We start from the raw sequence: 16,976 nt of genomic DNA, 5'->3' as shown, positions 1-16,976 counted from the left end.
AGGTATGAACTAAAGTGCGGGACTTTATGAATAAAATAAATAACAAAATTTAACAAATTTGCTATTATTAAATAATATTTAACTAATAATTACTACATAACATAAATTCATTTTCATACTTAGATAACAGACCAAATTAGATGTTACACAGACCACTTAACTTCCTGGTACTAAACCTGCAAAAATAATTATTCTCAGGTTTCTATATGTTTACATTTTCGCACTGTGCACTATTTTGTTACACTTTATTAAGCATTTCTAACATATTCCTTTTAAGTTAAAGTACCAATGATTGTCACACACACTAGGTGTGTTGAAATTTGTCCTCTGCATTTGACCCATCCCCTTGATCACCCCCTGGGAAGTGAGGGGAGCAGTGAGCAGCAGCGGTGGCCGTGCCCGGGAATTATTTTTGGTGATTTAACCCCCAATTCCAACCCTTGATGCTGAGTGCCAAGCAGGGAGGTAATGGGTCCCATTTTTATAGTCTTTGGTATGACTCGGCCGGGGTTTAACTCACAACCTACCGATCTCAGGGCGGACACTCTGAGTAGGTTATTGTTAAGTTTTTAAAACAAGTTTGACACCCCTGATCTTGAGATTTAAGACTTGAATGTAAAACATAATATATATTGCTGTATGAATTATTTTGGACACTTTTTTGAGTGGGGGCTTCTTGGATCCCCGATACCTTTTTAGTCAGATTTGTTTTAATTGTCATTGCTCCATAAAATCATAAAGAACCAAAAGCAATGTTGTTATGAATTATTTACCATATTTTACATCGAACTTTCCACTTTGGACATTTTTTGGGGGAAAATATTGCAAATTCCGAATGTTTCCTATTAAAAAAGAGGGTTTTGACAAAAGGGCATAAATCATTAAAAAAAATTAAAACTTTAGGTCAACGGATGGATACAAATTTAATCTATAGATATTTAAGCATTGAAATAAAATAAAAAATTGTGACTTTTTAACACTTTTATGGACTGAGACTATTTTGGGTCCCCATGACCTTTAACGTTCGCCAATACAGTATGTTTGTCTTACATGTAATACATGGAAGTATGTGTCTTATTTTCTAAAATTATGTTGTGTATCAATAAAGATATTCACTAAACAGGTTAACAATGCTAATAGCAACACAGCGGTTAATCTGGGCGACAACTTCATCGTGACAACTTTTGACAGAGCGACTTTCTGATGGCCTTCATCTTCAACCCCTGCCTCATTAATAACACATCTCCGGAGTGGTGGCACTTTGACGTGGGCGTTGTCATAAGACGAGACGTAATGCTATCAGAAGCTGCCCAGGCAATGCTAAGTGGAGATTAACTCCTGTTTGGTTACTTCATGTTCGGCATCAGCAATCCCTCAGGGCATGGGTGAGCCTTTTGGTGTGAGCAACGTGGAATGACATGCAATGCTAACAACACGGAATGCTAACAACACGGCCAATGGTTGCAGCTGCGACTGTCAAGTTGACCACCTTTTGAAAGAGCAACTTAACCCCGTGGTTTCAGCAGATGGAAGCCTGGTTATAATTTAGAGGAATTACCCAGGATGTGACAAAATATTTCCACGTAGTGGTTGTGTTTTAGTTGCTGGGCAACGGCCATAGCAATAACGTTTGAGAAATCCTCCGGGCCTAAGTACGGTAATCTACAGTAGAACATACGCTAAGATACTATATTGGGTGTAAATGTGAATATATGGATGTTATTTAACTTTTAGAGGGCTGTAATTATGTTAAAATACATATTTAGAAGGTTGTAAACAGTTTTTTTTATTTCTAGGATAGAGGTCTTTAACAGGGTGTCCTGCCCCTAGGGGGTCCACAGAGGTACTGCAGGGGGGTTGTAAATGGTTAAGCCTTTTTTTTTTTTTTTTATATTTTTTGTATTCCCCCCTGCAATTTTTTCATTAATGATACACATTAACATTCATTTGAAACACTGTAGGTAGTAGGTTATAAACACACTATCACTGTATCTTTTAAGGCTTGAAATAAAAACATGAAAAATAAATATAATATATTAATGTTAGCATTTAATATAACCACAGATAGTTGCTAGCGATTAGCAGTGCTAGCTGCCAGTTAGCGATTATTGCACTGGTGGCCAGCTTGCGATTAGTGTGCTAGCTGCCAGCGAGCGATTAGCAGTCTTACTCTGTAGTATTTGAATATCTTAGTCTTGCACAAAGGCAAGGTACGTTTAGGACAAGTTCAATTTCAAATATCAATCAATCAATCAATTTTTATTTATACAGCTTTAAATCACAAGTTTCTCAAAGGACTGCACAAGCCACAACAACATCCTCGGTTCAGATCCCACATCAGGGCAAGGAAAAACTCAACCCAGTGGGATGACAATGAGAAACCTTGGAGAGGACCGCAAAATACAATTTTATACAGCATATATAAGTAGGGCAAAGGTGTCTAAACTTTTTCCACCACAATACTAAAAGGTCTAAGTGCGTGAGTACCATTTTTGATATTTTGTAATAAAAAATAAAGTACTAAAAACATCCATCCATCCATCCATTTTCTACCGCTTGTCCCTGACATATTTAAAGACAAAACTTTGTGTCAGGTTTGTGTTGTACAGTGGGTACGGAAAGTATTGACACCCTTTTATATCTTACACTCTTTGTTTCATTGAAGCCATTTTCTAAAATCAAAAAAGCTAATTTTATTTTTAATGATGAGAAATGATTGACAGAAAAAAACTGAAATGTAGACATTTTTTGCAAATGTATTAAAAATAAAAAAAACTCAAATCACATGTGCGTAAGTGTTCAGACCCTTTGCTCAATACTTTGTTGATGCACCTTCGGTAGCAAATACAGCCTCAAGTCTTTTTGAATACGATGCCACAAGCTTGGCACATCTATTTTTGGGCAGTTTCGCACATTCCTCTTTGCAGCACCTCTCAAGCTCCATCATGTTGGATGGGAAGCATTGGTTTTCATCCAGGATGTCTCTGTTCATTGCTGCATTCATCTTAGTCTAGTTGGGGAGGTGACCAAGAACCCGATGGTCACTCTGTCAGAGCTACAACATTCCTCTGTGGAGCGAGGAGAACCTTCCAGAAGGACAACCATGAGGGGCCAAATGGAAGCCATTTCTTAGTAAAAAGTTGGACAAAATGCACCTGAAAGACTCTAAGACAATCCCATCCATCCATTTCCTACCGCTTGTCAGACAATGATAAACTAAATTCTCTGGTCTGATGAGACAAAGATTGAACTCTTTGGCATGAAAGCCAAGCATCATGTTTGGAGGAAACCAAGCATCGCTCATCACCAGGCCAATACCATCCCTACAGTAAAGCATGGTGGTGGCGGCATCATGGTGCGGGGATGTTTTGAGTGTTGAGCAAAGGGTCTGAATACTTATGTATATGTGTTTTTTTTTTCATTTTTAATAAATCTTGCGAAATTTCTGCTTAGTTTTTACCAGTGGTGTGAATAATTGGGTACCAATCAGATTCCTGGGGTGTCAATTTGATTCATAATCGATTCTCGATTCAAACCGATTCTTGCAATGTGTTAACTTTAAAAAAAAAACGGTTACAGGTAAAAAAAAAAAAAAATATATATATATATATATATATATATATATATATCTTTTTTTTTTTAATACACTTTTTTTGTTTTTTTAACTGTAACCTCTAAATCGATTCATACATTTAAAAAATCAAAGAAAAAAAAATGTATGTGTATATATATATATATATATATATATATATATATATATTTTTTTTTTTTTCTTTTTTTTTTCTTAGATTTTTTAAATGTATGAATCAATATAGAATCGGAATGAATAAGAATCACATCTACATACATTTCAAAAATCTAAGAATATATATATATATATATATATATATATATATATATATATATATATATATATATATATATATATATATATATATATAAAATAAATAAAAATCTAATAAAATATTATATACTGTGTATATATATATATATATATATATATATATATATATATAATATTTTCTTAGATTTTTATTTTGAAATGTATGTAGATGTGATTCTTATTCATCCTGATTCTATATCGATTCATACATTTAAAAAATCTTAAGAAAATATTATATATATATATATATTTATATATATATATATATATATATACTGTATATATAATATTTTATTAGATTTTTGAAATCTTTCTATATCGATTCATACATTTCAAAAATCTAATAAAATATTATATATATATATATAAAATTTTATTAGATTTTTGAAATGTATGAATCGATATAGAATCGGGATGAATAAGAATCACTATTCAAATGAGTACATTTTTTTTGTACACCTCTAAATTTTGCTGTTGTGTGTTTTGATTTTAAAGTAGACAATTTGCTGTAAACCAACAAAACTGGAGCTGCGGGCCAAAAATGGCCACTAGTCTAGACTTTGGACTCCCCTGATGTAGGAAGTCCCCTCTTTATCTCCATCATTTTGGGGGTCTTTGTCTTAGAAAAATTGAAGAACCCTGTTACATGGAAATAGTTAATAATCCTCTTTACTGCAAACTAATTTACCACAGTCGGGTGTTTTTTTTTAAATCATTATTTGGTGGTTAACTTCTTTTTACACTTGTATGACAGTTCAAAATTTCCAAAAGTGACTTAAAACACTACCTGTACAGAAAATAAAAGTTGCATACTAGTTACAATTTGACCCTGGAACAGATTAATTTGTCAGAAGTTTCCACTTTAGTGGGTAATTGTGGACACATGTATTCTTTGAGAGTGTTGATGCACATTTTGTGGCAGACTAAAACATTTGGATCCTCGTACAGATGACACTTGGGAGCGAGGCGAGCCCAGTCGGGCATGGTCAAGCACAAGGACCCATTCATAAATCTCATGTCTCTTGTTTTCAGGCATGTCTGAGGGTAGTCTTGACACACAATCGGGGAAGATGTCAGCCGAGGAGTCTCAAGAGATGGCTTGTCAGGAGGCCGAGGAGAGTTTGAGCAGTGGCTTGCCGCAGCCAAATGTTGACGATAGTGACGATAGCGTGTCCAGGGATGACGTGCTGTACGAAATCGACATAAGCAGCGGTGAGGATGTTGAGAGCGGCTGTGAAGCCGCCAGTGTAGATAACGGTGACACTGGGGACTCTCCCGAGGAAGGTGGAGATGATGCCACTGAAGCAAAGGTGACGTTTACCTTCACTTTGGACAATCAACCTGTTTGAGCGCTTCCTCTTCCTGTTGCTGAGCTTGATTTGCTGTTCCTGCTGCTGTGGTGGTGGTCTCTCCTCTATGACGTCATAATCTCTTTCCTCATACAATCAGTGGCGTTTCTAGCTTCAGACAGTATGTAGTGGTGTACCTTGATAGTGGTTGTAGAAGTACTACAGTGTCGCTTTTGGTGATCTTTTGTTGTATCCTGGTATTTCTCAGTGGTAAGTCTGTGTGACATGACAATGTAGTACTATTATCATAACTATGGTTTCTACAAAAAAATGACTCAAATACCCAGCATGGTCCTATCACACAGTCTTATGCTTGGCTTCTATGTGGGGATGATCCATGGTCTTAAAGGGCTACTGAAATTAGATTTTCTTATTTAAACGGGGATAGCAGATCCATTCTATGTGTCATACTTGATCATTTCGCGATATTGCCATATTTTTGCTGAAAGGATTTAGTAGAGTACATCGACAATAAAGTTTGCAACTTTTGGTCGCTGATAAAAAAGCCTTGCCTGTACCGGAAGTAGCGTGACGTCACATGTTGTGGAGCTCCTCACATCTGCACATTGTTTACAATCATGGCCACAAGCAGCAAGAGCCATTCGGACAGAGAAAGCGACGATTTCCCCATTAATTTGAGCGAGGATGAAAGATTCGTGGATGAAGAAAATGAGAGTGAAGGACTAGAGGGCAGTGGAAGCGATTCAGATAGGGAAGATGCTGTGAGAGGCGGGTGGGACCTGATATTCAGCTGGGAATGACTAAAACAGTAAATAAACACAAGACATATATATACTCTATTAGCCACAACACAACCAGGCTTATATTTAATATGCCACAAATTAATACCGCATAACAAACACCTCTCCCCTCCCGTCCATATAACCCGCCAATACAAATCAAACACCTGCACAACACACTCAATCCCACAGCCCAAAGTACCGTTCACCTCCGCAAAGTTCATACAGCACATATATTTCCCCAAAGTTACGTATGTGACGTGCACATAGCGGCACGCACGTACGGGCAAGCGATCAAATGTTTGGAAATCGCAGCTGCATACTCACGGTACCGCGTATCCAACTCAAAGTCCTCCTGGTAAGAGTCTCTGTTGTCCCATCTCCACAAGCATGCGTATCCAACTTAAAGTCCTCCTGGTAAGAGTCTATGTTGTCCCAGTTCTCCACAGGCCAATGGTAAAGCTTGACTGTCATCGTTCGGGAATGTAAACAATGAAACACCGGCTACGACGTAGCCGCTAGGTGTTTGTGTTGCTGCAGCCGGCCGCTAATACATCGCTTCCCACCTACAGCTTTCTTCTTTGCTATCTCCATTGTTCATTAAACAAATTGCAAAAGATTCACCAACACAGATGTCCAGAATACTGTGGAATTTTGCGATGAAAACAGACAACTTAATAGCTGGCCACAATGGTGTCCCAAAATGTCCGCTACAATCCGTGACGTCACGCGCAAACGTCATCATACCGAGACGTTTTCAGCAGTATATTTCGCGGGAAATTTAAAATTGCACTTTACTAATCTAACCCGGCCGTATTGGCATGTGTTGCAATGTTAAGATTTCATAATTGATATATAAACTATCAGACTGTGTGGTCGGTAGTAGTGGGTTTCAGTAGGCCTTTAATGATGTAATTGCCGGCTAATCTGGCATTGACCGATATATGTCGATTTTTAGCAACAATGTTTTGTATTTATCGTATAATATTATGTGTTGTATGTGCAGTTTGAGTGTGTAAGACAAAGTCAAGTTACCTTGAAGCAGCAGCGACTCATGCAGCAAAGAAGCCCTTCTTCCTGCTCTCCGACACAAAACGCTTCCAACAGCAATAAATAAGAGCCATAAAAGCAACATGATTTGAACTAGAGAAATGACGACATGAAAATTTCATATCACGGTTATTCTGACCAAAATAACGGTATTGTGGAATGTGGTCAAAAAGTACTTATACACCATGAAATCAGTTTAATTTAAACAGAAAAAAACATACAGTTGGACCTGGGCGTATATTTGATAAGACAATTAAATTAAAACAATAAATACAAATAAACCCGATAACTTTGATTGCCAAGTGCATGCGCTGTTACGGACTGCAAGAGCAGTCACTCTTTGCATTGGTTTCACAAGCTGCGGGTGTTTGTACTACACGCACGTAAACGGTAATAATGATAACTGTCGGGTTAGTATTACTGTATTAAATTAAAATTATCATAAAAAGCCATGATTGACAACCACATGTTGATAAAATTATGGACCGACTAAATTGTAACATGGAAACAAGCTACATTAGCGTCTTTCCCCAAACACATTGCTGTCTACAACAACTAATATATAGTATTCAAATTTAACATAAAGGAAACATTTTACTAATTCAAATGGAAGCTAAACATATTTAAACGCACAAATGAAAATAATATGGCTTTTATCAAGCCAGAGCAATAGTTAATGTTTCCTCTGCCAATAAAGTACATTGTGTCTATTTATTTTAGTTATTTAAAAACATAACTTGGTTCAAAGATTTTATTGTGTGTATAAGTACTTTTTGAACACATTCAACAATACCGTGTTAATAATGATAGCCGTAATCCATTTTATTTATTGTTTTGGTTGTGTGTATTTGAGGGCAAACATGACCCCAATCAGTTCATATGGAATCTTCTATGAACCTTTAATTCTTCGCATATATGACTGTCCCACTTACACATCTGATGTCATCTCTCACATCTGATGCAACTTTGACTGTCAATAATGTCCAACTTACACATCTTATGCAACTTTGACTGTCAATGCTGTCCCACTTACACATCTGATATCAGCAGTCTTACCACCCAGGAAGAGGAAATATCTGATCCACTAAAGACTGTAGGATGACAGAAAGCAAATGAGTTCATTCTAAATACTGTAAAATCTGGAACTTTCTACATTCTTGTGGTTAATTATAGATGTAAAAACAATGGCAGGTGCATTATACTAGTTGGTTATGTCTTAACCCATAAGTTTTGTGTTGTATCTTTCAATATTTGTGTGTAGTAAACTCTGAACATTGGAAGCTAACATGGTACGTTCATTTTATCTGCTGCTTCTCCTGCCAACATGGCCACCAATCACAACTGGTCACCTGACTCCCCTGCCAACATGGCCACCAAACACAACTAGTCACGTGACTCCCCTGCCAGCATGGCCACAAAACAGAACTTGTCACCTGACTCCCCTGCCAAATGGCCACCAAACACAACTAGTAACGTGACTCCCCTGCCACCAAACACAACTAGTCACGTGACTCCCCTGCTAACATGACCATTGAACACAACTAGTCACATGACTCCCCTGCCAACATGGCCACCAAACACAAATAGTAACGTGACTCCCCTGCCAACATGACCATTGAACACAACTAGTCACATGACTCCCCTGCCAACATGGCCACCAAACACAAATAGTAACGTGACTCCCCTGCCAACATGACCATTGAACACAACTAGTCACGTCACTCCCCTGCCAACATGGCCACCAAACACAACTAGTTACGTGACTCCCCTGCCAACATGGCCACCAAACACAACTAGTAACGTGACTCCCCTGCCAACATGACCATTGAACACAACTAGTCACATGACTCCCCTGCCAACATGGCCACCAAACACAAATAGTAACGTGACTCCCCTGCCAACATGACCATTGAACACAACTAGTCACGTCACTCCCCTGCCAACATGGCCACCAAACACAACTAGTTACGTGACTCCCCTGCCAACATGGCCACCAAACACAACTAGTAACGTGACTCCCCTGCCAACATGACCATTGAACACAACTAGTCACATGACTCCCCTGCCAACATGGCCACCAAACACAAATAGTAACGTGACTCCCCTGCCAACATGGCCACCAAACACAACTAGTCACGTGACTCCCCTGCCAACATGACCATTGAACACAACTAGTCACATGACTCCCCTGCCAACATGGCCACCAAACACAAATAGTAACGTGACTCCCCTGCCAACATGACCATTGAACACAACTAGTCACATGACTCCCCTGCCAACATGGCCACCAAACACAAATAGTAACGTGACTCCCCTGCCAACATGACCATTGAACACAACTAGTCACATGACTCCCCTGCCAACATGGCCACCAAACACAAATAGTAACGTGACTCCCCTGCCAACATGACCATTGAACACAACTAGTCACATGACTCCCCTGCCAACATGGCCACCAAACACAAATAGTAACGTGACTCCCCTGCCAGCAAACACAACTAGTCACGTGACTCCCCTGCCAACATGACCATTGAACACAACTAGTCACATGACTCCCCTGCCAACATGGCCACCAAACACAAATAGTAACGTGACTCCCCTGCCAACATGACCATTGAACACAACTAGTCACGTCACTCCCCTGCCAACATGGCCACCAAACACAACTAGTCACGTGACTCCCCTGCCAACATGGCCACCAAACACAACTAGTTATGTGACTCCCCTGCCAACATGGCCACCAAACACAACTAGTAACGTGACTCCCCTGCCAACATGGCCACCAAACACAACAAGTCACGTGACTCCCCTGCCAACATGGCCACCAAACACAACTAGTCACGTGACTCCCCTGCCAACATGGCCAGCAAACACAACTAGTCACGTGACTCCCCTGCCAACATGACCATTGAACACAACTAGTCACGTGACTCCCCTGCCAACATGACCATTGAACACAACTAGTCACGTGACTCCCCTGCCAACATCGCCACCAAACACAACTAGTCACGTGACTCCCCTGCCAACATGGCCACCAAACACAACTAGTTACGTGACTCCCCTGCCAACATGGCCACCAAACACAACTAGTCACGTGACTCCCCTGCCAACATGGCCACCAAACACAACTAGTTACATGACTCCCCTGCCAACATGGCCACCAAACACAACTAGTAACGTGACTCCCCTGCCAACATGACCATCAATCACAACTAGTCACGTGACTCCCCTGCCAACATGACTGTCAGGTTCAAACACTGATGACATCTATTAAACGAGACAAGAAGCAAGGAATTAAACAGAGACAGAATTAAATTAGGCTCAATTTGAGGAGAAACGTCTGGGCTGTACTCTTGTACACAAGTCTCCAGTACGCTCTGGCGAAAGATTGTCGGCCACCTCTTTTTATTTGGACTTTCCCTGTTTACATAACAGCTGTTTCTAAAGGAATGGGGGGGGTATGTAAACAGCCATTGTTTTCGGTCACATTAACACAAAAGAAAAAGATGCCTCGGGCTTGGACTGGTCCTGGATCGAGCTTGGGCAAGTCTTGGATCACAATAGATAACCCCTCCCGTCTCCTCCCATCGTACACAGCGGAATTTTCCAAGCCTTTGGCTTGGTGCAACAAAGACAGCTTTCGTCTGTTCACTGGGAACTCAGAGAACGGAAAGTTTTTTTGATAATTTACATACAATTTTTCTGACAATGACCATCAATCACAACTAGTCACGTGACTCCCCTGCCAACATGGCCAGCAAACACAACTAGTCTCGTGACTCCCCTGTCAGTTTGATGGCTTGTTACATCAGATGTGTAAGTGGGACATTATTGACAGTGAAAGTTGCATCAAATGTGAGCGATAACATCAGATGTGTAAGTGGGACAGTATTGACAGTCAAAGTTGCAGCAGATGTGTAAGTGGGACAGTCAAAGTTGCTAAGATTTAAAGGTTCATAGAAGATTCCATAGGAACTGCTTGGGGTCATTTTTGACCCCACTTGTGGAAGAGTGGGTAGTGATACAAAAACTAAAGGTTTGAAAGGTAAAACTAAAAAATACATAAAAATATCACATATGAAGAATACCGGAATTATATTACTCTATAAATAAAAGACTAAAATACCCATTTTTGACCCAACGTGTGCATCTAAGGGGTTAAGAGCAATATTTTTGTTATGTAAGTGTTTAAATATGTTTATCTTCTTCCATTTTAATTAGTAAAGGTTTTAGAATCCGTCTTTAATCATGAAGGCAAAACACCTGTTGCACCTCCGGTTTATGTGGCATCACTATGGTTCACTTCCTGTTGTAGACCCGTCTGTGTTTAAATCGTTTTAAGGTAGCAGAGCCTGTAGGTTCAATGTGCACAATTGAAGTTTAAATGTGCTTATACAGGTTGAAATTGGATTATGACGTTAACATGCCTTGCTTCCTGTTAGCATTTATGCTAGCTTGCTTCTCCAGGAAATGAGTATCATCAGTCCAAGAGTTTTTTGAAGTGTGGTCATCAATCATGGTATTACGATAATTTTATTTTGAAACGATGATACTAACCGTCGAGAGTTTTATTGCGGTTTAACATTATCGTTACATCTCAAAATTCATTGTTGCATATTGCTAAAAGAGCTTGTGAGCTTGCTCGGCCGTTAAATATTCATCTCGTTGATCGCATCGCCATTTGTAATCCCAAGCAATCACATTTTAACTAGAGATGTTCGTTAATATCGGACTGCCGATATTATCGGCCGATAAATGCTTTAAAATGCATATCGGAAATTATCGGTATCGGTTTCAAAAAGTAAAATGTATGTCTTTTTAAAACGCCGCTGTACGGAGTGGTACACGGACGTAGGGAGAAGTACAGAGCAGTTGCGTCTCCCAGTCATACTTGCCAACCCTCCCGATTTTCCCGGGAGACTCCCGAATTTCAGTGCCCCTCCCGAAAATCTCCCGGGGCAACCATTCTCCCGAATTTCTCCCGATTTCCACCCAGACAACAATATTGGGGGCAGTGCCTTAAAGGCACTGCCTTTGCGTGCCGGCCCAGTCACATAATATCTACGGCTTTTTACACACACAAGTGAATGCAAGGCAACCTTGGTCAACAGCCATACAGATCGCACTGAGGGTGTCCGTATAAACAACTTTAACACTGTTACAAATATGCGCCACACTGTGAACCCACACCAAACAAGAATGACAAACACATTTTGGGAGAACATCCGCACCGTAACATAACAAACACAACAGAACAAATACCCAGAGCCCCTTGCAGCACTAACTCTTCCAGGACGCTACAATATACACCCCCCGCTACAACCCCATACACCCCCTCCCCACCTCAACCCCGCCCCACCCAATCCCGCCCACCTCAACCTCCTCATGCTCTCTCAGGGAGAGCATGTCCCAAATTCCAAGCTGCTGTTTTGAGGCATGTTAAAAAAAAGAATGCACTTTGTGACTTCAATAATAAATATGGCAGTGCCATGTTGGCATTTTTTTCCATAACTTGAGTTGATTTATGTTGGAAAATCTTGTTACATTGTTTAATGCATCCAGCGGGGCATCCCAACAAAATTAGGCATAATAATGTGTTAATTCCACGACTGTATATATCCGTATCGGTTGATATCGGAATCAGTAATTAAGAGTTGGACAATATCGGATATCAGGGGGAAAAAAAGCCATTATCGGACATCTCTAATTTTAACATTAGCAAATTTTCTGCCGTTTTTGTACTTGGTGCACGCATGTCATTTTCAAACATGTTAGCATCTGAAAACGTGCAGGTTACGGCTATTTGAATTTATATTGCTTTGAAACAATCTTGATAATCCAATTTGCCGTATTAGGTTGCGGGGGAGGGTTATTTGAAAAGAGCAATACGCGCATTCACATACTTGCCAACCCTCACGATTTTTCCGGAAGACTCCCGAATTTCAGTGCCCCTCCCGAAAATCTCCCGGGGCAACCATTCTCCCGAATTTCTCACAATTTTCACCCGGACAACAATATTAAGGGCGTGCCGTGATGGCACTGCCTTTAGCGTCCTCTACAACCTGTCAACGCGTCCGCTTTTTCACCATATAAACAGCGTGCCGTCCCAGTCACATGTTGTATGCGGCTTCTGCATACGCACGAAAGTGAGTGCAAGGCATACTTGATCAACAGCCATACAGGTCACACTGAAGGTGGCTGTATAAACAACTTTAACACTGTTACAAATATGCGCCACACTGTGAACCCACACCAAACAAGGATGACAAACATTTCGGGAGAACATCCGCACCGTAACACAACATAAATACAACAGAACAAATACCCAGAATCCCTTGCATCCCTTCTTCTTGGCTACAATATACACCCCCGCTACCACAAAACCCCGCCCCCCCAATCCCGCCCACCTCAACCTCGCCCCCCCCAATCTCCCGAATTCGAAGGTCTCAAGGTTGGCAAGTATGCGCATTCATGTTTGTATGCAAAAAATGTAAGAGCAGAAAACGTTGCTAGATTTCTCGCTATTTGGAAAAAGAATACTTGGCAACACAGACTACTAGTGCTAAGTCTTCTTATTCTCTGGCAGATCAGGTGAGATGATGTGTGTTAAGAAAAAGTTACATTGCCATCTGCTGTATGGAGTAAGAACGACAAGCTAAATTCAGAGACAGTCCCATTTATGTGTTTACAGCCCCAAATCTATTTGTAGCAGTCCAAATGTATTTGCGATAGGCTGCCACAAATAAATGAATGTATAGGAAGCACTGTCGCTCTTAAATCAATGCCCATAGAAACAGAATGTCAGTAAAGCATACACCGCTGCTGCTGCTTAGAGGAATTTATTTGCAGTCTAATGCGTGAGTGCGTGCAACGGCCAGGTAACACTTTGCATCTGAGAGGATTACGGTGCACAAAGTCGTCTTATCTGCTATGGGCTGGTTGGATAAATGAACCTGTCAGCGCCTCTGCTGCCCTCCTGCCGGCATGCAGGCGTCTTATTGCCTTTTAAAGTATTTATGTGTTGCTCACATGACGCCACAACGGCAGTTAATGTGTTTGTCTCACACGTAGGAATCCTTTTTTATTATCAGTGACTCTAGCCTTGCTTCTCAAGTCTTTGTGGTTCTTTTGCTTTGACTCCCAGACAATCAAATCGGAATCGTTTTTGTTTACACGCTGCCAGTTATTTAGCTAAAGCACAGAAACTGACATTGGACCTGACTGAGTCTTCAGGGTCCTTGGTTAACCGAGTAAACATGCCCCAAGCTGTCACGCCACCATCAACATGTGGAAGGCGACACGTATCTTTAACTTTTGTTCCAGGTGGGCGTTGTTTGTCCTTTAGTAAAGCTCTTGTTTACTTCTTCAGGAAAATATGGGTATTTGGAATTATATTGATCTCTCGATCAGTCCGTGTCTTTGCAGCGTCCACAAGATGGCAGCCCAAGGCAGTTGTGATCGGATTGTGGCTCTTAAGTTCTCCCTTCCCTGAAGGTAATCACCTTTGGGATGTTGAAACTAAAAAGGCTGGACTCTCTCTTTTTCTCAGGAGAGCGCCATGGCGGAGGAATCCCAGAGGAGTTCAGCCGCCGCCGAGATCGCCGTCACCAGCAACGGCGACCTGGATGAGAACCCAGGGAGTGTTTTCCGTAGGGTGAGGTCCTCAAATCATCTACCACTACCACCCCTTGATCACAGTATTTTCTAAATAAAATAAAAAAACATATTTCATAATTTGAATTCAAAATTTCTGACTGTTGACTGATTTAACAAAAAAATCTAATACCGTAGATGTCAACAGCAATTTTTTATATAACATTCATAATAATAACAATAATAGATTTTATTTGTAAAAAGCCCTTTACATTGAGTAAACAACCTCAAAGTGCTACAGTGTACTAAAAATTGTTTAAAAAAGATATACAAAATAAATAAAAATAAAAATTAGAACAGCAAAATAGCTAAAACTAGTATGCATATATCTAAAAAAAAAAGGCTTTTTTAAAAAGAAGGGTTTTTAAGCCTTTTTTAAAAGCATCCACAGTCTGTGGTGCCCTCAGGTGGTCAGGGAGAGCGTTCCACAGACTGGGAGCGGCGGAGCAGAAAGCCCACAAGTGTCATAAGTGTTTGTTGTTGCGGGTTTGTGGATGCGAGGTTGCTAAAAATTTTAACATTGTTGCCACTCAAATCAGCAGCTAGAGAGGCAGGAAAATGGTTTCCAAGATGAATTGAAAGTCTTCTCGCATGTTTTGAATGGGTTCTTAACCTATTTGATTTCTGGGTCCAACTTTTTCACAACAGAGGGGCCCGTGGCCCAATTGAATACTGACACTGAATTAAACATATTAGTTTAGATTTTTATGGTATTAAGTAATTCTATCTAACCTACTTACAGTTTAACAGGATACACCGTGTCAAATGATATGAAAGCATGTGTTAATCACAAAGGTTATCATCAAGGCTTTGGTCAGACTGATTACAGAAAAATAATCAAATATACTGCAAAAAAAGGACTCAAAAACTGATGACATTTTTTTTTATATACAATTACGCAGTGCAAAAATTAATACATTCTAACAAAATCAATAATAAGTAATAAACTGTCAAATTTAAAGTGCAAATGAAAAGACTTCTTCACCACTTTAGTCATCATTTTTGCGCTTAGGAAACTTCTGTACGACTTTAGCTCCAGACTTATTCTGTTTGTTTGAGATGGTCATTACTGCCACAAGTGGTGGAAAAGTGTATTACAACTGAGTACCGCAGCGGCCCTTATGGATGACAGCTGAGAAACTCAGTGCCTCTTGAGGTTGAAAAGTTATTTATCACACATTTTACTTTCACGGTCTCCGGCGAAAGTAAATGTGCAACCAATGGCTATTTTTTCAGCTTCAGTCATGTCGATGTGAGCAAGCCAGTCCAAGGGGTGTGGACATTAAAAGTATTTTACTGTATAGTCATTTATATTTTATTAACCTGAAATACACTATGTATATTGGTAATGTTAATCAAAAAATTAGTCTAAATAAAGGCCTGCCCCCGCCTGCAGGTAAAATATTGTATACATTAACATTAGCATGTAAAGTCCCTTCTGGATCATTAATAAAATCATCCCATTCGTGCAACTTTCCCCCAAATATTTTTGGCCAATTTTGACAAATTTTCACCAATTGAGCGTGCATCAACTGTCTAATCAACACTTATGTTTGTTGTGTATACAAAGCAGGAACAAAAAAACTTAACAATATATCAACTATTTATTGCTCAAACGCCACAATTGTCATCCTTGGCGTAGATCAGACCCACTTTTGGTTCCTGTCTACGGTGCTAAGCCTTCTGGGTAATGCTGTATACAGTGGGTCTGGGTTAGTTTTTGCCTCATCTCTCACTTTAAGGGTGAGTGAAGAATGCACTACCTACCTGATAAATACAAAAAAGAAAGATGATAGAGTGTTATCTGCTCACAAATGCTACCTGTTGCTGGTTTGAGCACACTGCAGCTTGTCCTTCCTGCAGGATTCTTGCAGGAATGAGGCAAAAATACAACTTGACCTACTGTATAAACATTTACTTCCTATTTAACAGGTATTTGGGTATTCATTTAACCTTTATTTATTCAGGGAGAGACAAGAACAGACTTTCATTTGCAATGCTGATCTATTAAAGAGGCAGTATTTACATGTTACAGATGTTGAAGTTTGATGATAATCTCTCATTGTCTCTCATTTACCAAGAAAAATGAGTGCTACTGATCACTCTCAACAGTTCACAAATGCTCTTAACGTGCAGGGTAAATGTGTTGGAACATAAAGGAATGTTTAGGATGGACAAACACTGGTATTTATTTCTGTAATTATAATAAATGATTACAATTATTAGTTAGAATTAATTAAAACAGTACAGAGTATGTGCTTTTACTGCCATTTATTGTCTGCTTTTAGCCTTGTGTGGTAT

General features: G+C 39.7%; 1 protein-coding gene across 3 annotated transcripts in view; it reads left to right on the top strand.

Moving 5' to 3' along the window:
- arfip1 (ADP-ribosylation factor interacting protein 1 (arfaptin 1)) overlaps positions 1–16,976 on the top strand; it is a 32,762-nt gene that overhangs the window by 3,207 nt on the left and 12,579 nt on the right. For 2 of the 3 annotated variants that reach the window (XM_062026616.1, XM_062026618.1), the window contains exons 2-3: positions 4,916–5,193; positions 14,572–14,676. In XM_062026616.1, coding sequence (XP_061882600.1) covers positions 4,918–5,193; positions 14,572–14,676 — 381 coding nt within the window. In that variant the 5' untranslated portion in view covers positions 4,916–4,917. The remainder of the gene's footprint in view (positions 1–4,915; positions 5,194–14,571; positions 14,677–16,976) is intronic. The other variant, XM_062026619.1, reaches the window with a different exon arrangement.

Source organism: Entelurus aequoreus, linkage group LG18 (genome assembly GCF_033978785.1).
Source record: "Entelurus aequoreus isolate RoL-2023_Sb linkage group LG18, RoL_Eaeq_v1.1, whole genome shotgun sequence".
NCBI classification, from domain to species: Eukaryota; Metazoa; Chordata; class Actinopteri; order Syngnathiformes; family Syngnathidae; genus Entelurus; species Entelurus aequoreus.
Note: the sequence above shows the minus strand (reverse complement) of the source record. Positions and strands in the feature narration are given on the sequence as shown.